The sequence below is a fragment of the Cetorhinus maximus genome, chromosome 14 (genome assembly GCF_964194155.1).
Source record: "Cetorhinus maximus chromosome 14, sCetMax3.hap1.1, whole genome shotgun sequence".
In the NCBI taxonomy this organism is placed as follows: domain Eukaryota; kingdom Metazoa; phylum Chordata; class Chondrichthyes; order Lamniformes; family Cetorhinidae; genus Cetorhinus; species Cetorhinus maximus.
Window position 1 is genome coordinate 84,087,391 of NC_135892.1, and position 27,617 is coordinate 84,115,007.

The following is a 27,617-nucleotide window of genomic DNA, read 5'->3' on the forward strand; positions in this document are numbered from 1 at the left end:
ACATCCTCTACCCCCGCTCTGGCTGCAGGAGGGGCAGCAACATTACCACTACAGCTTGGTAGGGATGGCAGTGGTGATCAGTGCCAATGCTGCACAGAAGAGGTTGGCCACCCAATGCAGATAATGAATGAATGATCTCATCCATGCAGCCAGGGTATGGCAACCATCTCAGCACTCTAAACTCACACACTCAAGCCCATCACACATTCACTGGCATCTCACTCACTGCCAGCTCAAGGGACATCACCACCCATTCTCACACACATACCCTCAACATGTCCATCTGGCCTCATCTCCTCTGGAGACTGCTTCCTCAGGTATCACCATCTTAAGGCCACTTGCACAGATCAACATTTGTCCCCACACACACCCTGGGTTACCCTCCTTCCCCAGTACAGCCCTCATCCTGCAGCCTTTTCCCTTGCCTGAGGCCACTTCTCCCCCTTCCCTAAGCAAGCCCTAGCCTTCTAGCCATTGAAAGTCACCCACATATGGCTGATCTGGTAGGTAGAGAGCTGCTGTGAGCCCCCATGCTGTGGTGCTGTCTGTGAGGCCTGGCACTGATGACTGCGAGTGATGACTGAAACAAGGTAGGCAAACAAACCTTGAAATCCCAAGCAAAGTGCAGCCTGCCAAGTACACATCGCTTATGTGCTGTTGTGAAACACATTGGTGTGTTCTCCCGCCGACGTGGACGGATGATCCAGTCGGGGGGGGGGGGGGGGGGGGGAACGATTCCGGCGGGCAGGCCTAATAATGATATGCTGATGCATCACAATGAGCTTCCCGACATCCGATGGTGGGGAATGTGGCCTGCCATCGGCGGGCTGAGTGGATGATTGCGAACTGCTTTCACGCCATCACGAAACCAATCGCGCCATATTATCCACTCAAGCCACCAAACACATTTGATGCCGGCGGACACGGAAAATCCCTGCCAATATTTTGAGTCTAATATGACTCTTCTTCGGAACAGGAGGTGCCACAAATTTTACTAGACTGAGAACCCGCCTCTAGAGGAGACGCCATTTGTGCACCTAACTACTTTGCATTCAGCAGGCTCCACTGACTTTTAACTTAGTTTTGTGTAATCTCAACTGGATCACTGAACACAAGGACGTGCTAATATTTTTTTTGTAGAGCTTTGTAACTTGATAAGTGTTGTCTAGATTTACCTTATTACTACGGTATTTTTCCTGGAGAACAAATGAGGTCATTAGTTCCGATGTTAACTTATGACAGTGAGCTAGTTGTACTTTTTGACAAATCTGTCTGCGCCTATTCAGCTATATTTTTTTCTGTATAATGGTTTATGTTTGGAAAAAAAAGCAACTCGTGGTTTATATATACATAATTTCTTGATTTACAAGAGTCTGTCTCTTGATTTATGAGACGTGGAGGTTGGCCCGGCTACTGTGAGTGATATGTATCAGCAGCACTTCCACCCTCGATCAGAAAAAGCATCAGCTCTGGGACACACACGTGGCGGACTGGAAAAGCTGCCACGCACCGCCCTACCCCACGTGACATTGGGCCGTTCCGCCAATCAGCCTCCGGGAGGGCGGGGCTAAGGCAGGTCAAAGGTTTCCTCGTAGAGCGGACGCAGTTCGAAGTGAGTCGCCGCGAAGGCAGGTAAGTAACAGACGTCGCGCGGAGTGGAAAGATCTGGAAAAGCTGAACAGAAGTAAGGAGCGGTGAGAGGTCGATTGATAATTGTAGTGAATTCCGCAGCGAGCGCCGTTTTTGTTGGGAGCTGGAGGTGTTACCTGGCTTAACGGGCGGTGAAAGGCGATGGGTCGGTTTAGTGGCCGAGGGTTGGTCCGTATTTATTTCTTTCCGCGTTTTTAAATTTTTGTCTAGTTATGCCGCGAGCCCGACCCTCAGCTTCTGTTTGTGTATGATGCACGGCGGAGAGATGATTGACGGTTAAGCCCGCTAATCAAGGCGCGCGTCGTCACAAAAGACAGCTGGGAATGTTGACGGTTTGGCCAATCAGAGAGGAGCGTAGGCGGGACAACAACTGGCTGGCTGTTCCTGGCCGTCGGAATAAGTGAAGGGAGCAGGGCGAAGGACCGACCCCTGGAGAGGGAGAGAACTAATGTAATACTGTGCCTATCTCCGCCACTGAATCCTTTTCAATCCAGGATCATCCTGAAATTTTCTCCCCCAACCTCCTGACATCATATTAGCGGATTTCTTCATCTCCAACACTGAGACCCGCTTCCTCGAGTTGTGTGAGCATCTCCCGAATTAGTGTCCAAGATCAACTAGTAACCGACTATCCTGGTTTTGGGGGTGAGTAAGTATGTGGGATTACTTTGCAGTTGGGCTCAAGGTGACACTCTTGAGACTGCGAAACTGAGATAGCCCAATGCAACAAATCTTTTTTGTTGTGTTCTGTTGAAGAGTCATACGGACTCGAAACGTTAACTGTATTCCTCTCCGCAGATGCTGTCAGACCTGCTGAGTTTTTCCAGGTATTTTTATTTTTGTTTTTGTTTTGCAACAAATCTTCAACTCAGTAGAACTCCAGAGAACTGTTGTATATTGACCAAGCAGCATGATTTAGTCATCTAAGTTTGTTTTTTAGGTGTGCTGAGAAAGTTGAGTTTTGGAATGAGCTCAAAGCCAAAGGTCCAAACATGTGTTTATGTATTTGTGCTTTGGTGCCTAAAACAGATGTGTAACCGTAGCCAAGGCAGAACTGCTATTCCATAAGACTATAGCTGGTACAGACATGATGGGCTGAATGGTGTCCTTCACTGAAACAATATTGTGATTCTAGGATGTATGTTCATTCTGTGGTTGAGAGATTGATGGCAGTGTCTTTGTATAGTGAATTGTGATACTCACCTTGCACCTTAGGAGGAGTTCCTGGCATGCACTCTGGCTAGAAAGAGAAATATTTGCATTTGTGGCATGCCTTTTTGAATTTGTCAAATGTTGTGTTTTGCATGAATTATACTTCCAAGTGCAGTTGTGATATTACATGCAAACATGAAGACAGTCAATTTTCACATAGCAGTATCCTTCAGACGGCAATAAAATAACCAGTTTTTTTTTTTGCTGGGGGCTCAATTCTGCAGTATGTTATGAAATCTGGTTGATGTTTTAGGAATATGACTTTTGGTTTGGGAATTGATCTCTTCAACATAAGTTGAATGGTAATCCTAAGGCAGTTAGCAATCAAAAGTTTGGGGCCATGTTGACTTGGAAGAACTAGAAAGGTAAGATCATAAACAGTAAGGAGCTTTTCTTGGCTTTGTAATGGCACCAGTAAGTCTCAGAAGCATTGTCCTGTCTTGTTAGAAATATAAGTTCATATAGTTTCCCAGAATCAAGGAAAATCTTGGAATTCAAAGATAGTTGATCAGCATTTCTACCTGGGAACAGGATGTGTGTCTCATGTTGCCATAGAGAGAATGATTTCGGGGAGAGCCTTGGTTAGAAGGTTCTAATTTATCTGATGAAGAGTGATACGGACTCGAAACGTTAACTGTGTTCCTCTCTCAGCAGATGCTGTCAGACCTGCTAAGTTTTTCCAGCTATTTTTGTTTTTGTTTCTAATTTATGAGTTTATTGACGGAAATGGGCTGTTCAGTTGGGTTTCATGAGGGAAAAGCAGCTGGAAGATGTCTACAGTGGTCCCCTCAGAGCCTTGTGGCAGAAGGCAGCCAGTTTGAATAGTTAGCTTGGAGAAAGCTGCACAGAAGCTGTAGGAGCAGACTGGGGAAAGCATATGGAAGTCCAAAGCCTGGATAAGGAGTTGGAGAGTCCACAGTCATGAGGTCTTTAAAGAAAGTTGGAGGATCACTTAACCAAAAGCTAATGGAAGGACTCCCATGTAATTTGTACCTTGAGGAATAGTTGGAATACAAAGGAGAATTCAAGTATCTTCTGGTGGGCTGTGGCATACCTTTTTGGGCTGATCCCAGGATAAGTGATTGAATCTTCAAGATTTTGTATGATAAGGGGGCTCTTTTGGAGGGGCAGGTAGTAAAAGATAGAACTGAGTTTATAGCATAAGTCTTTATAAGCTATAGCTGCTTAAATAACTTAAGCTTGTAAAGACTTGGTTTTGTTTAAAATCTGTATTGAATATATAAAGAGAATTTAAACAATTTTTCTTGTTTAAAAAAACATGATATCTTGTGGTGTAGTTCCATTCGTTAATTGCTGGGTGTTCGGATTTCTCCTTTAAACATTAACAGCCCCTAAGAGGATTGTAACAAGTGGTCAGTTGATTAATCATTAGTTAGTGACAATCTTCTTGGAGGAAGGATGTTGAGAAGAATTGGCTCTTGAGATTGGAACAGACTCTGTGACTGTGTTGTCAATTGGCTACCTGAGCCAGGTGGATCTGCAGTATCCAAGAACACTAGCCATGTATGACCAGTCAGATCCACTTGTTGGAACTTGTGCTTTCATTTATATTAGCTTGTAACTAAGTTTACTGATTTGTAAGCGAGGCAGTCACTGTATGTTCTATCCCTCTCTCTCTCGATACATCTTTAACCAAACTTTGAGTGACCCCTTTATTTTAAACAGTGACCCCTAGTTCTAGGTTCTCCTACAAGAGGATACATCCTCTCCACATTCACCCTGTCAACACCCCACAGGATCTTGAGGGTTTCAATCAAGTCGCCTCTTACTCTTCTAAACTCTGGTGGATACAAGCCTGGCCTATCCAACCTTTCCTCATAAGACAACCCCCCATTCGTAGCACCAGCCTAGTAAACCTTTCTGAACTGCTAACTCATTTACGTTCTTCCCTAAATAAGGAGACTGTACACTGTACTCCTGACATGGTCTTACCAGTGCCCTGTACAACTGAAGCAATATCTCCTTTTGTAACATGGTATCAAATTTCGTTAGCACTTTGTGAAGGACCTTGTGACGTTTTACTGTGTTAAAGGCATTTTGTTGATACAGAATGAAATAGTGCACTTTCACTAGTCTGATATCCATTTACTATGGATGGAAAATATAGTCTATTGTATCTTGTATTAGCTGGGTAACTTGAACCAAAGAATATATTGGATAAAAAAAAATCTGTAATAAAATAATGTAGTACCCTGTTTTTAAAAAAAAATCTTAAATTAAATTTCTTAACCGAAACACAATTCTTATTTCCTTGTGAAATTTTAAAATTTCAAATGTGGGTTAATTGTTCCCAGGTTAAGCTATCACAGGATACAAAAGTATTTATTATTTTGTACAAAGTTTAAGCATTTTTAAATATAGTGCTCCTATTTTTGAAATAAACTAATTTCATTGTTATACAGGATCTGCATCATGTTATACTGGAGTAGAGTTGTGAGGAGCTGCTTCATAGGGTTTCTATTTCTTGTACTATGGGGCAGGCAGCATCTGCATTCAACTCTAGCTCAAGGTCACCTGCCGCAAGATTTTGAAGTCACTGAGGGTCATCGACCGAACATTCGTCTAGATAAGAACCTTGTTCAAGACAAAGAGTATGTAACTCACTATTTTTACAGTATAAGAGAATAAATTAGAGTAAAGGAATTTTCTTTGTTTAGTACATAATTCCTTTTTAATTTCCTAGATGTTGCGAAGTTGTATGGTAGCGTTGCACATGACAGAATGTGTTAACTTGGAAGTTTAGAGTTTTTTCCCATTTTGCTTTAGGCTATATTGGCTGGTAACTTCATATATTTGTCTTTGCTGCAAAACAGATTTTAATTGGTCTGAACAATCACCATCCACCACCACACTCCTCCACTTCGCTGAACTTGTTCTCTCACTGAACAATTTCTCCTTAAACTTGTCTCACTTACTCCCTCCAAATAAAAGGTGTGGCTATGGGTACCTGTCTGGGTCCCGGTCATGCATATCTCTTTATGGGGTATGTGGAACATTCCTTGTACTAGTTCTACTCTGGCCCGTCCCACAACTTTCTTCAGTACTTCGATGACAGTTTTGATGCCACTTCATGCTCTCGTCTGGACCTGGAAAAGTTTCAATTTTGCTTTCAATTTCCACCCCTCTATCTCCTTCACGTGGTCCATCTCCGACACTTCCCTTCCTTGACCTCTCTGTCTCCATTTCTGGCGATTGACGGTCCACCAATATTCATTTGAAGCCCACTGACTCGTACACCTCACACCTTCTTCCTGTAAGGACTCCATCCCAAATTCTCAGTTCCTTTGCCCCTGTCGCATCTGTTCTGATGCCACTTTCCAAAACGGCGCTTCTGATATGTCTTCCTTTTTCCTTAACCAAGGTTTCCCATCCACTGTGGTTGACAGGACCCTCAGCCATCACGCCTCTGCCCTTACACCTTCCCCTTCCTCCCAGAACCATGATAGGGTTCCCCTTGCCCTCACTTTTCATCCCACCAGCTCCTGCATTCCAAAGGATCATCCTCTGCCATTTCTGCCACCATCCAAACACACCTTCCCCTCACCACCCCTACCCTGTCAGCATTCCATAGGGACCGTTCCCTCTGGGATGCCCTGGTCCACTCCTCCATCATCCCCAACACCTCATCACCTTCCCATGCAATCACAAAAGGTGCAACACCTGTCCCTTTACCTTCTCCCTCCTCACTATCCAAGGGCCCAAACACTCCTTTCAGGTGAAGCAGTGCTTCACTTGCACCTCCTTCAATTTGGCCTACTGCATTCGCTGCTCCCAATGTGGCCTCCTCTACATTGGTGACACCAAACGCAGACTGGGTGACCGCTTTACAGAACACCTCCGGTCTGTCCGCAAGCATGACCTAGATCTTCCGGTCACTTGCCATTTCAACACACCACCCTGCTCTCATACCCACATGTCTGCCCTTGGCCTGCTGCAATGTTCCAGTGAAGCCCAATGCAAACTGGAGGAACAGTACCTCAATCTTCTGATTAGGCACTTTACAGCCTTCTAGACTTAACACAGAGTTCAACAACTTCAGACCATGAACTCTTTCCTCTATCCTCACCCCTTTTTTTTAATCCCCTTTTTCCTACGTTCATTTTTATTTTTTATCCACTTATTTTTTAAATTTTTATTAATGTATCCATGGTTTTATTCCCTTTTTCATCCTCCCCTTCTATCCCATTTTCTATCCTTTTTTTCTCCCCCACCCCATTCCCAAAAGGGCCACCTGTTACTTGTTCAAATTTGTTTTTTTCAGAGTGCTGGCCCTTGTTCTGCTATTATAACATTCTGCTTTCTTACCTTTGCCACTATCAGCACCTTTTTTAGCCCATACCACTACCATTAACACTTCCATTGCCTTTTAGTTCATGACATCATTGTCAATTTCTCCTTTTGTCCCCACCTATCGCTGGCCTTCTTTCCAGCTTCACCCGCTCCACCCCCTTAAACAGTATAAATTTAATCACATTTCCACTTTTCTCTTCAGCTCTGAAGAAGAGTCATACGGAATCAAAACGTTAACTCTGTTTCTCTCTCCACAGATGCTGCCAGACCTGCTGAGTTTTTCCAGCATTTTCTGTTTTTGTTTTAATTGGCCTTACAAGGTCCTGTCTCTGTCTCCCTGTTGCTTGCTTGTTCTCTGTCTCATTTTCTTTTTTTCTTATCCTCCCTAAAGCAACTTTATCAGCTCCTCACAATCCTCTACAAATTTTAATTTAGAAGTTATCATCTAGGAGATTTCCTGACACTACCCTGCTGCACAGTTATAAATAGCACCTTGGGAACAATAATTCTACTGGTTACAGGGGCACAATGGGGTTTCAATATGCTATATCACCATGTCACCCTGTTTTTAAAAGAAAATCTTCAACAAATGCTTGTAATACTCAAACAAGTATATTGTCATGCTGAGAAGACTAAATTAGAAGAAATAGCACTATTACGATTTCAGCATAAAGTAGTAATTGTAAGCATGTGCAATGTTATAATGGGACTACTTTTATTGTGTACGTTTTCCATTAATAGATTTTACCTCCAAGCTTTGCTTATGCCTGAGAAATGTATTTTGAGTGCCTTAATGCTGAGGTGAATTACTGGTATTGGGGATAATTTGAGCTGATTCAAAGTATCCTACAAGAGTTAACGTATACTAATCCTGATATCCAAATTCCATAGTGACAACAGTAGCTTGCTACAATATTACACCTTGTTGTCTCTGCCCTTTTCTTTAAAAGACATGAGCAATGTACACAGTAAAAGTAGTGCCATTGTAACACTGGCACATGCTTAGTGTTCTCTACAGATGCCCACTGGTTATCCTAATAGAACAGTGTTCATTAGGTGGACAGTTCCTGTGATACTTCTCACTCTTTCCTCCCTTCTACCATTCCCTTTCCATGGCTCAGTAATAGGCCAGCACTCTAGCTAGACAATGTCCCTAAAAAGCAGGAAGGAATCAAATGCAATTGCAGGCCTGTGACATGTAGCTCGGTCTTGGCTGCTGACATAGCCAAAATCCCAAGCACTTTAAATTGTTTCTGAAGGGAACTAGATACATTTGAAACTTGGTTGCATTTTCAATTTACACTCCGGATTGTTGCATGTTCCAATTTCTGGGTGCCTCGTACACCCAGAGTAGTCTGTAGTCAGAGTGGAGACTCTGATAATCACAAACTGAGGCAGAATGGCAAGAACATATCCCATTTTATTATAATAAGAATGCTGGATTTACACTTCCAGGTATAGGCCTAGCTGCATTAGCAGGCAAAGCGCCAGGTAAACCTGGACAGTATAGGTGAAGATCTGAGATAATAGCTCTCTGCCCCATTTCCTCTTCCCTATGCCTGGGGAATGCTAATGTTGTTTTCTCCTCTGTTGTTCTGTAACCTTTCTGACCTACACGGATGACTGATCACTAGGTCAGTCTATATAAGAGTTTTATTTTCCTAGTTCATGGATTGAAATATTGATTTGAAGTCATTATTAAGCTATCTGGTTTTCAGAATTTTTTTTTATTGTTGATATGCCTGTGCTTAATCTGGCCCTTTCCTTGGATTTCCTACATTTTTTTGTTTTCATGCTTTCTATTGGAACAAAATTGCGTCACTAGACTGGCTATTTTCAGTTTAAAGATTTGTATTTGAGGCAAAAGGGTTTAGTACAAATAACTATTCCATGTAGTAATTCTGTTACTTTGAAGGCAATATATAAATGTGTTGATGTTGTAATGTTGCTTCAGACCTCTGTGAAATTGCTTTTGAAAAAAAATTAGATTTTTTGTGTGTACCAGATATGATGGGAGTGTATTTGACTACAGGCAAATTTTTTATTATCGATACTATTCATGGAACACTTCTCATGGCAGAAATGCTACTGCAGTTTTTAATAAACAGATGTTACTATTTTTAAATTGAAACTGCACTATTAGTAATGAATGTGGTTTTATTAACATTGCAGTCATATTATGGAGCATTTAGATGGTGTGATAGACAAACCAGAATCTGAGATGACGCCACAAGAGCTTCAACTTCATTACTTCAAAATGCATGATTATGATGGGAATAATCTTCTTGATGGATTGGAATTAATATCAGCCATTACACATGTACACAAAGAGGTAAATACTACATTACTGGGAACATTCATCAGTCCTCTCTGATTTAGCAGCTGAAATCGGTTAGTTGGGTACAGACTGGAGATCAAATCAAGGACTCTCCTAGTCTGAATGAGTTGGTGGTTCACTGCAGCTGGAAATGACTACCAAATTATTTAAGTCTCCCTATTCATTAAATGCAGATTGTTTTGGCTAATGCACATTACTGTACTTTCTCACAGTGGGAAGTGAAAATTCATTTTATCAGCATTGTATACCAATGACACCTTTGTTTTTATTGGTTTGTGCACCACATCATTGTGTTTCAGTTATTCACAACCATTTTGAGACTGAAGTCTGCATGACTCCAGTTCTATTATGGGTTGAACCTGCTTGCACACTTGTCAGAGTTGCACTTGCCTATAGTTACTAAATATTGGGGGGAAAAAATGGATGTTAAAATGCTCATTGCATTTTTATATAGTTAAGCATCTTGCAGTCCAACAGACTGAGCTGAAGTTATCTTCCACCCAGTATAAGGGCTTTTTGAGGTGGAGAAAATCTCATTGCTTCACTATGTTGTGCTTTTAATCAGGGCTGGGGGTACAGAGGCAATTGAGCAGTGCTGTGCATCCTAAAGTGTTTTTAATCAATATAATTGCAGTCTGGGAACATGGCTCACAATTCACTCCTTTGCATGGCAGTACGATGAAAATGCCAGCATGTATATTGGAATAGTATATGTTGAGCTAATTAAAGTACTGGGCTGCAAATTGCAATGTAATGAAACAAAAGCAGAAATACTTAGTGTAAATAAGTTAGTCTGTAAAGAGAAAGAGGATTATATTCCTGGTGCAAGCCTCTTCCACAGATCTTTGTTGTATTTGGTTGTCTGCTTTCTGAGGCAGAATACATTAAAAAATGTAATCGGAACTGATGACATGTCAATGACTGTTTAAAATTACACACTACTTAAACCCGCTGACTTGTTTTCAGTTTAGCAAATTGTGCCATTCGATGGTTTTTGGTTTTCATACATTCTTATACTTGTGTTTTTTTTCTTTTTTCTGTGCAGGAAAGTGGTGGCCAAGGACAGCCCATGAGTGAAGAAGAAATTGTTAGTTTAATTGATGACGTTTTAAAAGATGATGACAAGAATAATGATGGATACATTGATTATGCTGAGTTTGCAAAGTCACTAGAGTAAAAAGGATGCACAAACATGGAGTTATATTTCCCATTTTCTGACAACCATAGGGGAAGCAATTAAATATATTTTTTATTATTGAAGGTCAGTTAACTTTATTTCCTTTACAACTGAGCCAATACTAGTTTACCAGTCTCTACAACCGAAAGATTTTAACTTGTGTACAGAATTGCAAACTGATGTTTTTAAACTTTCACTGGATACTTATGAACATTTTTGTGCAATTTAAAAATGAAACTTCTACAAGAGTAGTGTTAATGTTATCCATTATTTCAATATTGTGAAATTTTTCATTGGAGACATACTGTAAATAAAACAGTAACTCGTGTTGACATTAGATCATCACAATGTGAAATGATTTGTATTTTAAAGTTATCACTTTCTTTGTTACATAAGTCAGAATTACTTCTAGCTGTATAGGGCAAATCAATAAATTAGAAAAGACCAATTCTTGAACTGTTAAATATCTTCATTTTTAATGTCAGTTTTGCCTCAATCTGCAATTTAAATGTAGGTGATCAATAAATGCACTAGTTATATTGTATTACTGTACATATCAATTTGTATATGATAGTGTTTGTGGGATAAGCCTTTTAAAATGTAGGATCTTCTAGTTTCAGGAGTCAGTGATGTAGTGTAACATTATAGCTAAGTAACCTTGCTGTTAACCTACTTGTGTTGAATAAGACTTTTTAAACTGTTCAAGGGCCAGCAGTGGCATGCTTTTGATACCATTTGATATTGTAGGACATATATTTGTACTGATCATGCTTCACCCTCAGTTCCTAGTTTTTGCTGAGCTATCAGAAGAAGCAGAATGAAGATTATATGCTCCTGACTGAGTTTAATCAGTTCTGTGGTATTTGGAATATAGAATGCCCAGTGTTTGTTTGAAAGTTATGTTTATAAAAACATTTAGTGGTGGCTTTATCTTTTGTCTATAAAATGTATTAGTTTTAAAATTTGGCTTATTGATGAGATTGAGTATTATTAATATATTGGAAACTGTTCACATTCTCACGAGCCATCTTCAGCACTGCACCTTTTTAACTGGTGATTGGAGCAGTGGTTGGCAACTTTAACAAATTCCAGCCTTGAAATTATGCTGTTTGCACTGGTGTACAGACACTTGGTGTATTGTTATGGCATTTTATCTATTATAACAAGTGTTAAAATAGTCATGAATATCATACTGATGTAGTGTTCATGTAATATTCATACACCACAACTTCAGGACCTCATGGGAGATTTATGAAGAAGTGGAATTCTGCTTTGAGACTTAGGTGTATATAGTGCATAAAAGATATTTTTAACTGCATTTAAATGTCTTGTGTTTAAATGTGCCTTGGATGAAATGTGCTACCTCACTCCTCATACAAATGCACCAATTAAAATGCTGAATAATAACATATAACTATACTTTGGTTTTCACAGCTTTATCATACTTTTAACATGATGCATCTTGTGTTCACACTTGTATTTGAGAACAAGGTTACCTGAGGGTGACAAATTCCAAGTACTCCTTAACTGACAGCATTTTATTTCAATATTTTAAACCTACAAATACCCCATCTGAAATCAGTAAGTGCTGTGTTTGGCCTTGGCAAAAAGTTGTACAGATGAGTGGTCATTCTGTATAGCTAACTCCTCCTCTAATAGAGAGCTACAAGTTTTGTTTACAGTATTGATTTCTTTTACTATTTTCTCTCTCTAAATCATACTTTTGTTGCCTAAAAATGATTGCTGTCATCAGCTCTGAAATAGAGGAAGAAAATCGTCAGGCTCCATGTTCCAGTTGTTAATAAATACTCAAATAACAGCCTGCTCTCAAATGGAAAAATGATCATTTTAGGGGAAATGTCATAGGCCTGGAACTGTACCACCATGTAAGTTGTCACCCTTTGGAATTCAGAGAAACTGGAAAAAAATATAAGCAATTACAATATTTTCTGTTGTAATGGAAATAGTCATTTGGTTTAATGAGAATTACTTGGAGCATGAAAAGAAAACTCAGTTTTGATTGTTTAAAAAAAAAAAATTAAGGAGGCTAACCAGTGTTTTATGAAGGTTTATAAACAAAGGCATAATAACAAGTTATGCTAAAGTTAGGGATTCCAATATCCATTTAACAGCTTTTTCAGCGTGTATACTCGAGAGCCGAGTTAATGCTTTTTTCTGTAGTCTCAATTTCATCTTTAAAGGAAAGAACTTAAGTGAGGCACTATATCACAATTTCTTTAATGAATACCTGTTTAACGATACTTGAGCTGGAATCAATAGCAAGCCCTGAATATCTGAACACTCAAACTTCATGTGTGTTCCAAGTCTTAGGATATTTTGTTATTTGAAATGGTCTAAGCTAAGCAAACCACTGATTTATTTTGTGGTATTCCTTTTTTTTCTCTTAAACCTGATTTTGCTCAATTTGTAACTGAAATACACAATCAATTGGTGTTGTCTATCCACTAGTCAGAAAGGTCCAGATTTACAGTGAATTTATCAGCAAGATTGAGCTTTTTGTTTACCCATTGATAAAACTTTATTCACAAGTTCACACTACTTTGTAGGTGGTGATGGCTTACCTGCGAAAGCAGTTTATTTAGCTACACACAGAAAAGTTTTGAGAATATAACATTTGACTATTCCTATCTATTTATCCTTAACTTTCCATTTCGTTTCTAAAGAGCTTTCGCTGTTAATTGAGACAACAAATATTTGGAAGAAAATGAATCATAATTACAAACATGTTTGAACAAATGTCATGTGCTTTTTTTTTTATGTACACCAAGTTCTGCCAAAATCAACATTAACAGTCTCCACTGAAGAATAAATTCTGCAAGGTGCTCTTATCGTAGGTTCTTAAAGAGGCTTGAGTCTAATGCCAATAAAATATTTGAAAAGAAAACTTCTCTTTTGTTTCACTTTATCAAAAACTTTTTACTAGGAAAAAGAAATGAAGGTATGTCATTGAAAATAGAATGAGACAAAAATCAAGTATTTTAAGTATTATAGTGAGTTAAATATGAAAAGCTGTTTTAATTATTACAATTGAAGCCAAGGGCAAGTTTTTGATAGAAAATGCTTTCAAATTACAACGGCTGGCTGGACCTTCTAATGAGCTAAGATGCTTTCCATAATCTTCCATTGCATTTGTCAGATTTTGAAGAATGTTAGCTAGCAAAATATTTCCATTGTTGATGGGAATAGAAACAGCAGTTATGAATAAATGTTAACTAAAATTTAGTTTGATGTTTTAAATTCTCTATTGTAGCAAGGAGCTAAATAAGCTTAACTACTATAAAGCTTTTTTTTCTATTATTAAATTTAAGCAATTTCTGTTATCTTTTTTGAAGACAAGTAGAAACCTAAGGAAGAAGGGTTTTATCCAGGAGAATCATCTGAAATATAGAAAACTAGGACAAATATCTGGAGCAAAATTAATTTCTCTATTTTCACTCATTTTCTATATTATATGGCAGTCAGATTTTATGTACATTTTATCATTGTTATCTGAATAATATGGCGGGGAGCTCAATTTTCTTCAGGCAGCAATAGTATAAAACACAGTCGGCTTCTTGATAATACATGAGAACCACAACTATTTTTGTTGAAACACATTAAGCAACGATGAACAAGAAGCCTAGAAGTTTTTAATTTTAAAATCATTCGATCTTTTTCTAATTTGGTAACTGGAAATGTCCTGCACGTTCGCCAATAGGTCAACTGAAAAGCAAATATTGATTTAAGTACATTTGCTTAAACGCAGTTTTCTGACTGAGTGCAGAGCTAGCAGATAATCAGGGCAGAGGGTTACATAATGCACCTTGATTTTACTTCGGCAAGTAAGAATGACCTTGGCAGCTAGCGGTTAGTTCCAGTGTGCTGGTGTATCCAGACCTGGCACAGGTGTCAGGGAGAGCATTGATGAGGGTAAGCCAGTCGTGGGAGAGTTGATGGAGCGAAGAGGACTGTACCAGTCGTCATGTTGCCGCGGTGGAGGGGGGGCGGAGGCCAAATGTGCATGAGTGCCGGTGCAGGTGAACTGGCTGACCGCTGCTGGAGAACCATAGGCGCTAGTTGCCATCGAAGAGAAACGCGGTATGTGATTGATGGCATGCGGATAGTGGTATGGCCTGGCTGTAGTAGACACGGGACAAACACCTGGTATTAGGCCACTACAGGCCGAGATAACAGTTGGAGGGATTGACTTCTGAATGGCTCGTTCTTGTTTCCGATGCTTTGCGCGTCTATTTTGGAACCACACCTGAAAGAAAATGAATTGAATCAACCAAGATCATACAGTAGAACTGTACCCTTATTAACATCACTAGTCCTAGCCCCAAGTTTATATTGTAAAAAACTGATATTCAAGACTCACGTAATTAAATTAAGGTGGTCCCTCTTGGACATGTAGAGGAAGATTTGTGGTGCCCTATTCTGTTAAATCCCTGTTTCAGTTGGCTTAGTTCCAGCAATAGCCCTGTATTTCCTTTAGGAATCCCTAAACTTTGGCTCTGGTCAACCTGTACTAAGCTTCCTGGATTTTGATATATACTGAGAGAAATGCAGCATTCCCTATAAGGCAAATAAAAATTCTGCTCGAATATGAATTTCTCAATAATGTAATTTAGAGATGCTAAAGCACAGCAATGGTTTTCTATACAGGTCAGACATCCTACTGGGTTTTTACCTAAAGGGAGCAATGGGTTATGTAAAATATGCTGAAACCATATCAAATACACTTCATTTCGCACTTGTAGAACCAAGGACTGCTCCGTTGAAATGTTGCTTAAAAATGGTGTTAACGAAGCAGCCATCCTAATAAATTATCCTGTCATCGTCTTGAAATAAATCAGAAGTCCTGATGCTACATAGCACAAGGAGTTGAAAAGAGTAGAATTGTGGTAGCATAAGACTAAGTTATTAATGGTGGAGTTGAGGATCCAGGGGTATACAGGAGATCAGAGACAAGAGATCCAATGACCATGAGCTGGAATGTATGACTGACCGAGGTTGCAAACTGAAGATGGGGTGAGGCCATGCAGAAATTTGTAAATGAGGGCAATGATTTCAATTCCAATGCATCTGCAAGTATTGAGCTAACTAAGTTGGTGATTATTCAAATAGAATAGGATATAGGCCACATAGCTGGTGTGCTTTTCTCTAGATCCCCTTCTGTCTCCTCTAAGTTCACTTTTCTAATGAGACCCACTTCCTGCTCCCTAGATCACAGTCCCACTAGACTGCTGACCACACAACTTTGCTTCCTGTGCTCTATGCTAACTGGCATTGAAAATGGTTCCTTTCCTCAAAGTACTTTTCTTTCAAAATGCTGTCATGTCAGTATCCCTCAAAGTAAGGACCCTCAGCCCTTCTGCCCTTTCAAACTATCACCCCATCTCCAATATCCCTCACGTCACCAAAGTGATTGAATGTGTTGCAACCTCCCCAATTGTTACCATCTTTCCTGCAACCATATATTTGAATCTTTCCAATCAAGTTTCTGCCTCTGCCACAGTTCTGAACTGACCCTAATCAAAGTCACGTGACAGACCATGTGACCATGGTGCACTATCCTTAGTCACTCTCATGAATTTCCCCAAGGACCCTCAGCCCCCTTTTCCACATGATGCTTTTTTGTCAATGCAATCCATAGACAATGGCTAGTTTCCCCATGTACACAGATGACACCCAGCACTTTACACCTCCATGCTTCTGTGCTGTCGGGCTGCCTGTCTAAGGCAACATTTCCTCAATTGGGAAAATGAAAGATGCCCTATTAGCCCCTACACCACCACTGCCTCCAAAATTCCATTACTTGCCATTGATTCAATTCCCCTTTCATTCCTCAGTCTTGGGTTGAATGAGACTGTTCACAACCTTGGCATTTTATTCAACCTTGAACTGAACTTTCTTTGCCATATCACCTTGATCATAAACACTGCCTACTTTTACCTCCAAAATATTGCCTTCCTCTGTCTCTGCAACCCTCATCCATGCCTTTATCACATACTGACTTGACTAATGCAATGCTCCTCTGGCTGGCCTCCTATCCTTCAAAAAATTCATCCAAATCTCTGCTGCTCATCTTCTATCCCTCACAGAGCCTCACTGACCAGTCACCCTATACTTGCTGGTCTACATTGGCTCTGGTTTCTTGTTCCTCTAATTTAAAATTCTCAACCTTATGTTCATATCTTTTTTTAGTCATGACCATTCCTATTTCTAGCCTCCTTCAGCTCTACAGCTGCTTTAAAACCCTCTGACCTTGACCTCTTGTGCATCCTTCCTCCTTTTGTCCCACAAATGGTGACTGTGCCCCAGCCATTTAAACCCTGCATTCTGAAGTGACCTCCCTATACTCCTTCATCATGGCCCCCTTTTTACAACCCTCCATAAAACTTTGACCAAGTCCTTCCTAATATATCTTGGCATAATTTTATGTTTTGATTGTAATACACTTTGGAACATTTCCCTACATTAAGATTGCTATACAAATGCTAGTTGTTGTCAACTGAATTGGAGATTGTTTACAATGGAACTCAGGAGACCAGTAAGGAGGGTGTGGGCAAAGGTAAAGCTGGAGCTAACAACAGCTTGGAAGGTTTCAGCAATTGTTTCATGACAGCAGTTCAGGCATCAAGTAAAGTGTTAGAGATATTGTCCTTTCTGAGCCTGAGTAAAAGTAGACATAGCATATTGTATGTACAGAATACCTATTGCTTCAATACCAATGAAATACAGCAGACTAACTTTCAGCCAAACAAATCCAAGATTTGCAACCAATCCAAAAGTAAACTCTTGCCATACGTTACTATGTTAACACAGCAGGACCTCAGGATTTCAACAAAATAACCAGGTTCCTGCCAAAGAATTTTAACCCAGCGACAGTGAAGGAACAGTGATATATTTCCAAGTCAGGATGGTGAGTGGCTTGGAGGGGAGCTTCCAGATGGCATTGTTTCAATGTGTCTGCTGCCCTTGTCCTTCTAGATGGTATTTGTTGTGGGTTTGGAAGGTGCTGTCTAAGGAGCCTTGGTGAATCTCTGCAGTGCATTTGTAAATGGTACAGACTGGTGCCACTGTGCGTTGATGTGGAGGAAGTGAATGTTTGTGGATCAGTTGCCAATCAAGCAGGCTGCTTTGTCCTGCATGGTGTCAAGCTTCTTGAGTATTGTTGGAGCTGCACTCATCTCAGCAAGTGGAGAGTATTCCAACACAGTCCTGATCTGTGCCTTGTAGATGGTGAACAGGATTTAGGGAGTCAGGAGGTGAGTTACTCGCCACAGAATTCCTAGCCTCTGACCTGCTCTTGTAACCACAGTATTTATATGGCTAGTGCATTTCAGTTTCTGGTCAATGGTTCTGGTCAAATGTTTACGAGAATGGTTCCAGAGATGAGACACTTCAGTTATGAGGAAAGATTGGAGAACTTGGCTAAGAAGATAGATAGAAGTTGATAGCAGTTTTCTAAATCATGAGGGATCTGGAGACAGTAGATAGGAAGAAACTGTTCCCGCTTGTAAACGGATTGAGAACCAGAGGGCACAGTTTTAATGTGTTTTGCAAAAGAAGCAAATGCATGGTGAGAAAAAACATTTTCACGTAGCGAGTAGTTAGGGTTTGGAATGCATTGCCTGGAAGTGTGGTGGAGGCAGGTTCAACTGAGGCACTCAAGAGGGCATTGAATGATTATTTAAATAGAAATAATGTGCAGGGTTACAGGGAAAAGGCAGGAGATTGGCACTAAGTTAAAATGCTCAGAGAGCCATTGCAGACATGATGGACCAAATGGCCTTCTTCCACACCATAACAGTTCTGTGATTCTGTAACCCCCAGGATGTTGACAGTGGGAGTTCAGCAATGGTAATACCATTGAATTTCAAGGGGCGATGGTTGGATTCCCTCTTGTCGGAGATGATCATTGCCTGGCACTTGTCATGAATGTTGCTTGCCGCTTGTCAACCCAAGCTTGGACATTGTCCAGATCTTGCTGCATTTGGACTTGGACTGCTTCAGTATCTGAGGAGTTGCAAATGGTGAACAATGTGCAATCATCGGTGAACGTCCCCACTGCTGACCTTATGATGGAAGGAAGGTCATTGATGAAACAGCTGAAGATGGTTGGGCCTAGGACACTACCCTGAGGAACTCCTGCAGTGATGTCCTGGAATGGAATTGATTGACCTCCAACAACCACAACCATCTTCCTTTGTGCGAGGTATGACTCCAACCAGTGGAGAGTTTTCCCCCCTGATTCCCATTGACTCTCAGTTTTGCTAGGGCTCCTTGATGCCACACTCGGGCAAATGCTGCCTTGATATCAAGGGCAGTCACTCTCACCCCTCACCTCTGGAATTCAGTTTCTTTGTCCATGTTTGGGCCAAGGTTGTAATGAGATCAGGAGCTGAGTGACCCTGGCGGAATCCAAACTGGGCGTCAGTGAGAAGGTTATTGCTAAGCAAGTGCCACTTGATAGCACTATTGATGACCCCTTCCATCACATTACTGATGGAGTGGTAACTGGCCGTGTTGGATTTGTCCTGCTCTTTGTGTACATGACATACTTGGGCAATTTTCCACATTGCCAGGTAGATACCAGTGTTGTAGCATCTATGTTTATACATTTTTAAGAGTATATATTATTGCAATGTGTTGCCAATACTCAAATGAAAGGATGTTAAACTTACAATAATACATATTTTTCAAAAAGTTAAAGGGTAGAATTAGAACTATTTCATGTATAAAAAGGTCAATGAAATGGAGAACCATTACTAAGTCATTAACATGAAAAGTAGAATACAAATATTTAACAAAAATCTATTGCATAGTTGCACATTTTATATTTAGCATTTTAATTTGGCTTATAGCTCTGTTTGAAAAATTGAATGCCTCGAATTCTTACCTGGATGCGTGCCTCATTAAGTTTGGTGATCTTGGCCAGCTCCTCTCTACAGTAGATGTCTGGGTAATGATTTTTACTGAATGTGGCCTCCAGATGTTCCAGTTGCTCTTGACTGAAGGTGGTCCGATGGCGCCTGCGTGCAGGTGTTGGGTAGTGAGCCTGTCCATGTACATTGCCTGGCAGCAGGGAATTCCTTCCTGAATTTGAACTTCCTGGGAACTTCTTGTAGACACTGTTATCAACTGAAATGGAAACATTTTCAGATTACTGCTTTCAGTATGTTGTATTGCAGAAAGGCCACACATAGAAATCCTTCCTTATTAAAGGTGAAGTGCCTTGCAAGCAATGGGGACCCATCATGCATCATGAAAATACTAGGGCAAGGGTGTGCCTTGTTGATACTCTCGATTGTAAAATCATATGTTCCACTGCAGAAGCTTCAAGTAGAGAAGCACTTTGTCTTTTCAAGTACATGTTCAATTCCCTTTTCAATGCTCATTAATTCATAATTAAAAACAAGATGCAAACCTTAAATATCCTGACCAAAGCCTAGAAATTATTTAATGAAATATTATTGTATGAATTCTCAACGCAATTGCAGATCATTATTTTATCTACTGCTTAAAAGGATGCATTAACTCACTTTTTCAAGTCATTTGCTGAATTTTCGAAAGATCTGTCAGAGGGTCAAGTGCTGAATGTGGTAAAAAATCAACCACAGTGGAATTTGATACCATCCTGCCCATCATCAGTGTCTTCAACTGAAGTCTGAGCATGGAGATTCCAGAACTACAGGGTAAAGGGTAGCTAGTTTTGACCAGTGATTGTGAGTAGAAAGATTACAGATCTGAATGTACAAACTCAAATTGAATGATATGATTATTATGCTACATTATGTTACTGGCAGAAACACAAAATATTTTGAGGTATTGGAGCAATGCCTGTCTGCTTTTGCTCTGGCCTTTGATCGTACTGATGAATGGCAAGAACCTGGTTCATGGGTCAACATTGTTCTATTAGACTCTCCAACTTTTATGGTGCAGCCTAAAGCTTATTTTGAGGAAATATTTCCCAAATATGTGATGTGCTCCATGGTGTTGGGGGTAGCATATTTGCATGGTTAGAAGACTGGATAACAAATAGACGACAGAGAGTTGGGATACGGGGGTGCATTTTCAGGATGGCAACCTGTAACTAGTGGAGTGTCACAGGGATCAGTGCTGGGGCCACAATTATTTACAATATATATTAATGACTTGGATGAGGGAAATAAATGTACTATCGCCAAGTTTGCGGATGACACAAAAATAGGTGGGAAGGCAAGTGATGAGGATGACACAAAGAATCTACTGAAGGATATAGACAGGCTAAGTGAGTGGACAAAAATGTGGCAGACAGAATATAATGTGGGAAAGTGTGACGTTATGCACTTTGGCAGGAAGAATAGAGGAGCTGAATATTATTTAAATGGAGAAAGACTGAAGAAAGCTACAGCACAGAGGGATTTGGGGGTCCTCTTGCATGAATCCCAAAAAGCTAGCATACAGGTTCAGCAGGTAATAGGTAGGGCAAATTGAATGTTGGCCTTTATTTCAAAGGGAATGGAGTATAAAAATAGCAAAGCCTTGTTAAAACTATACAAGGCATTAGTTAGATCACACTTAGAATACTGTGAACAGTTTTGTCCCCCTATCTAAAGGAAAAATATACTGGATTGGAGGCAGTCCAGAAAAGGTTCACTAGGTTGATCCCGGTGATAGAGGGATTTTCTTATAAGGAGAGGTTGAGTCAGTTGGGCCTGTACTCATTGGAGTTTAGAAGAATGAGAGGCGACCTTATTGAAACGGGGAGGCCTAGCATTCCATCAATGTCCAATTATTCTGTGACCATTGCTGAAGAACTGCAAATCTGAGCTAGTTTTGCTGGAGCTGCCACTATGATTTAATCATAAATCACTCATCCATCTCTCCTCTATTCCACCCTTCCAGGAATGTTAGAGGATGGTTATTCGGAGGCAGGAAGTACCCTCTCCACACCTGGCTAATGACACATCTCCAAAACTCCATCACATCTGAGCATCATAGGTACAATGGAGCCATGGGCCAGAAGTTGTCACCCGTGCAGGCACCCAGCACTCCTTACATAGCATTAAATAGCATTTAATAGCATTAAATGTCAGGAGGGGTTCCTGCATTGAAAGATTATGCTAGGCGGGCATGCACAAGTGTCAGAACGTGCCTGCCATTAATTAAAGACCTATTGAGGGGCCAGTTGACAGGAATTTTGAGAGGCCTGTTCAGTTTTACGGTTGGCGCATGGGAAGGTGCGAATCACAGTTTCAACTTTCTACATCCAGGGCAGGTTAAGAAGCTCAGAAGAAATGGAGAAGTGAGAAGGTAGGAGTTTCAATGTGAGTTGTAAGTCTGGGCATTACTGATTCATTTTCTATGTAATTTAGGAGGCTTAAATTGTTCCAGAGGCTTTTACAGACAGGCCTCGTCATAATAAAGGTTAAACCTCTGAAAAGCATAAGGTTAGAAATGGGCATTGTTTATTCAGCTGGAAGCACTTTCTCAGATGAGGAGGAGGGGGCAAGAAGGGAGTGGAGGCCAGCTGGCCGCAGGCAGTGTCATGCAATCTGCCCTTAAGACCAAGGAGCACAACCTGAAGGGGTCAAAGGCCAGCAAGCCTTGCAAGGGAGAAGGGACAGAAGAAGGTGCCAATCCCCTGTCAGAAATGTCTACAGGCTGAGATTCAGCTATCTTGAGATGACCAAGGTGCAGTGCTGAAGAAAGATCCACCTCTCAAGGGAGACAGTAACCTCAATATGTGACGCGATAGGTGCCAAGATAGCTTCCAACTGTGTACACGGGCACCCAATGCCAGTGGCGCTAAAAGTAACTGTTGCCCTTAAATTTTATACCTCAGGTTCGTTCCAGGGGTCTGTTGGAGATCTGTGCGGAGTGTCACAATCTGCAGCACACAGCTGCATACAGCTTGTGACAGATGCACTGTTCAGAAGGGTCAACATCTGTATAAATTAGAAGACAGACAAGGACAGCCAGGCAGAGCGCTCCAGAGGATTTGCAGCTATTGCAGGCTTCCCAAGGATTCAAGGAGCCATTGATTCGCACATGTGCAATCAAGGCACCTGCTGGAGAGCCAGGTCTTTGTAAATCATAAGGGGCTCCATTCTCTAAACGTCTAGCTAGTGTGTGATCACCAATAGCAGATCCTGCAGGTTTGTGCCAGATATTTTGGGAGCTGCTGTGAATCATACATTCTCCATCACTCCCAAATGCCAAGGCTGTTCATAGCCCTTGCACACTTGGGATGGCTGGTTGCTGAGGGATAAGGGATATCCTCTCAAAAAGTAGCTAATGACACTGATCAGACATCCAAGAACACCCACGGATGAGAGGCACAACAGAAGCTATGCCTCCATGAGAGCTATCATCAAGAGGACAATAGGCCTCCTGAAAATGTGGCGTCATTGTCTGGACCACTCTGGAAGATCTCTGCAATATCCTTTGGAACATGTGTCTCTCATGCGGTTGTGTACTGTTCCGTGCACAATCTGGCTCTCTCATGGGGAGATCAGATGGAGGATGAAGAAAGTAATGTGCTTCCAGAACCTGCTGAGGAAGTTTCTAGTGCTGATCCTGAGAAAGAACCTGCTCAACCACAAGGTCATGATGATGATCCAGCAATAAAGCAGCTTTTGGGAGCCGGGGAAACCAGGGAGGCTTTGATTCAAAGGAGCTTCCAGTAGACCTCCAAAGTCAAGACTCCAAATCATTGCAAAGAGCCGGACACTTGATTGCTTGAAAGCTCATGAAGCCCTCCTGGCACCATCTTATCTTCTGAAATACACTATCTTGCCCAATCGATGCCTTGCTCTGAGTTGCAGGCATCCTATCTTACTCTCACAAAGCAAGAATAAAGGTATTTGAAAAGAGGTCACATTTTATTAATGTATGATGGCAATATACAGTCAACTCCCACCATTCATGACCCCCTCTATCATGAATTTGCTTACTCGTACGAAAATGTTTGTTTACCTGATCGTGGTTCGTGGCCCCAAATCTTCGCCCATCCACAATTTAACATTTAAAACTTTTCACCTAACTGCACATGGTTTGCTGTTACTTACAGGATACAGTAACTCCCGACCAGTATTTTGCAATACATGTACGGTACAGTACCTTACTAAAAACGAGTGATCAGAGCCAAGCAGAAAATGTCCCAGGAAAGCGATGGCACTTGAACAAAAAGTCACAATCTTAGATAGACTGAAAAATGGTGCAAGTGCTACCATGTTGGCCAGGGAATACTCTTTCAATGAATCCACAGTCAGGTACATTAGTCATTCTGAAGAAAAAATAATGCCCAGTGTTAGCGTTTCTGGTAGTTGTACTGTCAAGTTAATTTTTGTGAGGAGAGGAAATGGAGAAGTTACTCAACATGTGGATAGAGCACCAGCATCAAAGGAGGACCCCAGTTAATGGTCCAATCATTTGAAACAAAGCATTTGAATGGTGTCAGCACATAGAGAATAGTAAAGAGGGTAGTGCTGGTGTCACCCATGATGACAAAGGTGGTGCAGAAGGTGCCTCTCCTTCGACTTCCAAAAGGATTCTCAGCCAGCACAGGATGGTTCAATCATTTTAAAAAGTGTTTCAGGCTGCATAATGTGAAGTTGGTGGGTGAGGCTACTTCAGCTGACCAGCAGCTGCAGGAGAGTTTTCCAAGGTGCTGCAGGAATACACTGAGGACAGAGGCTACCAGGCAGACCAGGTCTTCAACACAGACAAAACTGGCCTGTTCTGGAAGAAGATGCCAAGTAGGACCTACATTTCAAAAGAAGAAAAGACAGCTCCTGTATGTGCCAATGTGATTGGCTTTAAATGTAAACCAATGCTGGTTTATACTTCAGAAAATTCTCACGTTTTTAAAAGAGAAAAATAAATCTCATTTGCCAGTCTTTTGGAAGGCTAACAGCAATGCCTGGGTTACAGCAGTCTTATGTGAAAACTGGTTTTGCCAATTGCTTTCTGCCAGAGGTCCGCACTTAACTGAGGGAAAATAACCTGTCTTTCAAAGGTCCTACTAATCCTCGATAATGCACCTAGGCATCCACACTCTCTCATGGAGACCCATCCAGATATTGACATTTTGCTTTTATCCAACCAATGGACCAGGGGACTCCAACAGCTCCTCAAGAAGTGTGACATGCCTTCGCCAGTGTGTTCAACCATCTGTGCCAGAGTGCATAAACCCACTGAAGTGCCTGTATCTGAGGTGGCGCAAGCTGCGGAAAGAGGGAGGATGTGATGCAGGTGCATCTGGCCGTCCGTCCTCCTCAGGTGTCAATGGATGGCCTTCTGAATCATTAAGTGGTCTTGGGGATGATCCATCTGATGGAGGAAAAACAACTGTGAGTACCAATTAGCATTTAAGATTCAGAATACATGCATGATTCTGAAATTAATAATCTAGCTAAGCAAATATTCACATTTCACTTTTACCCTCCTCTGAGACTCCTGCCTCTCTGCGACCAGTGGATCTCGCTTCATGCTCGCATGCCAGCTCCAGGATCTGATCCTTCATCTGCTAAATCAGATGGAAGGGGTCATCAACAGTGCTATCAAGCAGCACTTCCTCAGCATAACCTGCTCACTGATGTCCAGTTTGAGTTCCGCCAAGGTCACTCAGTTCCTGACCTCATTACAGCCTGAATCTCAGAAGTGAGGCGAGAGTGACTGTCCTTGACATCGATGCAGCATTTGACCAAATGTGGCATCAAGGAGCCCTAGCAAAACTGGAGTTAATGGGAGTCACTGGGAAAACTCTCCGCTGGTTGGAGTCATACCTAGCACAAAGGAGGATGATTGTGGTTGTTGGAAGTCAATCATCTCACCTCCAGCATCACTGCAGGAATTCCTCAGGGTACTGTATCCTGGACCCAATCATCTTCAGCTGCTTCATCAATGACCTTCCTTCCATCATAAGGTCAGAAGTGGGGATGTTCGCTGATGAATGCACAATGTTTGCTTTGTGACTTCTCAGACACTGAAGCAGTCCATGTCCAAATGCAGCAAAACCTGGACAATATCCAGCTTGGGTTGACAAGTGGCAGGTGACATTCACACCACATAAGTGCCAAGCAATGACCATCTCCAACAAGAGAGAATCTAACCATTGCTCCTTGACATTCATTGGCTGTATCATTGCTGAATCCCCCGCTATCAACATCCTGGGGGTTACCATTTACCAGAAACTGAACTGGGATAGCCATATAAATACTGTGGCTACAAGAGCAGGTCAGAAGTTAGGAATCCTGTGGCGAGTAACTTACCTCCTGACTCCCATAAGCCTGTCCATCACAAGGCACAGGTCAGGAGTGTGATGGAATACTCTCCACTTGCCTGTATGAGTGCAGCTTCAACAACACTTAAGAAGCTTGACACCATCCAGGACAAAGCAGCAAGCTTGATGGTACTCATCTACAAACATTCACTCCCTCCACCACCGCGCATAGTGGCAGCAGTGTGCACCATCTACAAGACGCACTGCAGGAACTCACCAAGGCTCCTTAAACGGCACCTTCCAAACCCACGACCATTACCATCTAGAAGGACAAGAGCGGCAGACACGTGGGAACACCACCACCTGGAAATCCCCTCCAAGCTACTCACCATCCTGATCTGGAAGTATATCGCTGTTCCTTCGCTGTCGCTGGGTCAAAATCCTGGAACTCCGTCCCTAACAGCACTGTGGGAGTACAAAACCATACAGAATACAGCAGTTCAAAAAGGCAGCTCACGCCACCTTCTGAAGTGCAAATAGGGATGGGCAATTAATGCTGGCCTAGCCAGTGATGCCCACATCCCATGAAAGAATTAAAAAAAACTAGGTTTTGTACTCCCCCACCAGTTCATCTTTGCTCCTGGTCATTGTGACTCATGTAATGACAATAGTGATTTCATTAGCTCCCCCCTCTGTATGCCTGAACAATGTATCCTCCTACCTAATGTCGCTGGCTTAATTGCCCAGCACATTGCAGGACTTCCCCCTTCCAGACATGCCCGCTGTCCTTTCTAGCTCCATGCAGTCTTTAAGGGCACAGGAAGATGTGCCAACTTAATCTCGTGGCTTTACACTCAAAAGCCCCAAGAAGTGCGCCCACACAGACACATTTATTCAAGGTGAAATGGGGCTTTATTACTCACTCTCTGAGTGGAGAATGTCATTCGCCCTCTTCCAGCACTGCACCCACGTCGTTCGGACAACCCCCGCCCCCCGGCTGCCGACTAGTGCTGCCACCTCTGACCAAGCCTTCTTGGTGAGATGTGGAGTCCTCCTCTTGCCACCTCATGGCAGCAATATCTCCTGGCGATCACTGACAGCATTCATGAGTATACACAGGCAGGCGTCAGAGAAGCGGGGGCCAGCTTGGCCTGGGGCATTTCTACGCCTTCTTCAATGGCCTCTGGCTCCTGAGGACATTGCAATCTTCCTTGCAGAGTTTCCTACTTACTTTCGCTCTTCAAATTAAACTGTACCTTTAAAGTTCCTCACCACTCTCTCCCACAGTTGTTCTTCATCTTCATCCCTTTATTCATCTGTTTTTAAACCCCACCCCGCCCGCAGAGCTGACCAGCTTCAGCGTGTCGTCTCCTCTTCCTCCCCGCCCCCCAAGCCTGTCAGCAGAGACCCTCTCTCTCTCTCTCTGTGCGAGCTTTGCTCTGGCCAGCTGGTAACTGGCCGGCCAGCGCGTGATTGCTCTCGGGTGCCGATCTCGGGCACGAGCAGATTTCACATCCACTTCTGGTCCTGCCGATTGCGCTCGCATGATGAGCTAAAAATTCAGGCCGTGGGACAGCAAGGGGCATCACTGAGCATGCTACTGCACCTTAAAAGCTGAGATTTTTGATTGGGGGCTCCCTGCAACATGTTCCAGATCAAGTGGGTTGTACCACATTTGCATCGTGCACAACATAGCTACATAATGAGAACTGGGG

At 41.8% G+C, this 27,617-nt stretch overlaps 2 protein-coding genes across 5 annotated transcripts in view; one reads left to right on the top strand and one right to left on the bottom strand.

The window, feature by feature from the left end:
- The first annotated feature begins 1,561 nt into the window (after positions 1-1,561).
- mcfd2 (multiple coagulation factor deficiency 2, ER cargo receptor complex subunit) lies at positions 1,562-12,674 on the top strand. Of its 4 annotated transcripts, none has more exons than XM_078557156.1 (4): positions 1,562-1,684; positions 5,286-5,474; positions 9,346-9,505; positions 10,557-12,674. In XM_078557156.1, exons 2-4 carry the CDS (start codon positions 5,296-5,298, stop codon positions 10,686-10,688), a joined length of 471 nt encoding a protein of 156 aa, XP_078413282.1. In that variant the 5' UTR covers positions 1,562-1,684; positions 5,286-5,295; the 3' UTR covers positions 10,689-12,674. The 4 variants fall into 4 exon arrangements, with proteins under 4 accessions (XP_078413282.1, XP_078413284.1, XP_078413283.1 ...); XM_078557158.1 differs by having other exon boundaries at positions 1,576-1,632; positions 10,557-11,136; XM_078557157.1 differs by having other exon boundaries at positions 1,591-1,694; positions 10,557-11,136.
- Positions 12,675-13,202: 528 nt separating this feature from the next.
- The window catches only part of prop1 (PROP paired-like homeobox 1), a 29,692-nt gene continuing 15,277 nt past the window's right edge, over positions 13,203-27,617 (bottom strand). The window contains exons 3-5 of the mRNA XM_078556365.1: positions 26,826-26,966; positions 19,594-19,835; positions 13,203-14,952 (exon numbers count right to left, since the gene is read on the bottom strand). Of these exons, the coding sequence (XP_078412491.1) occupies positions 14,557-14,952; positions 19,594-19,835; positions 26,826-26,966 (779 nt within the window). The 3' untranslated portion in view covers positions 13,203-14,556. The remainder of the gene's footprint in view (positions 14,953-19,593; positions 19,836-26,825; positions 26,967-27,617) is intronic.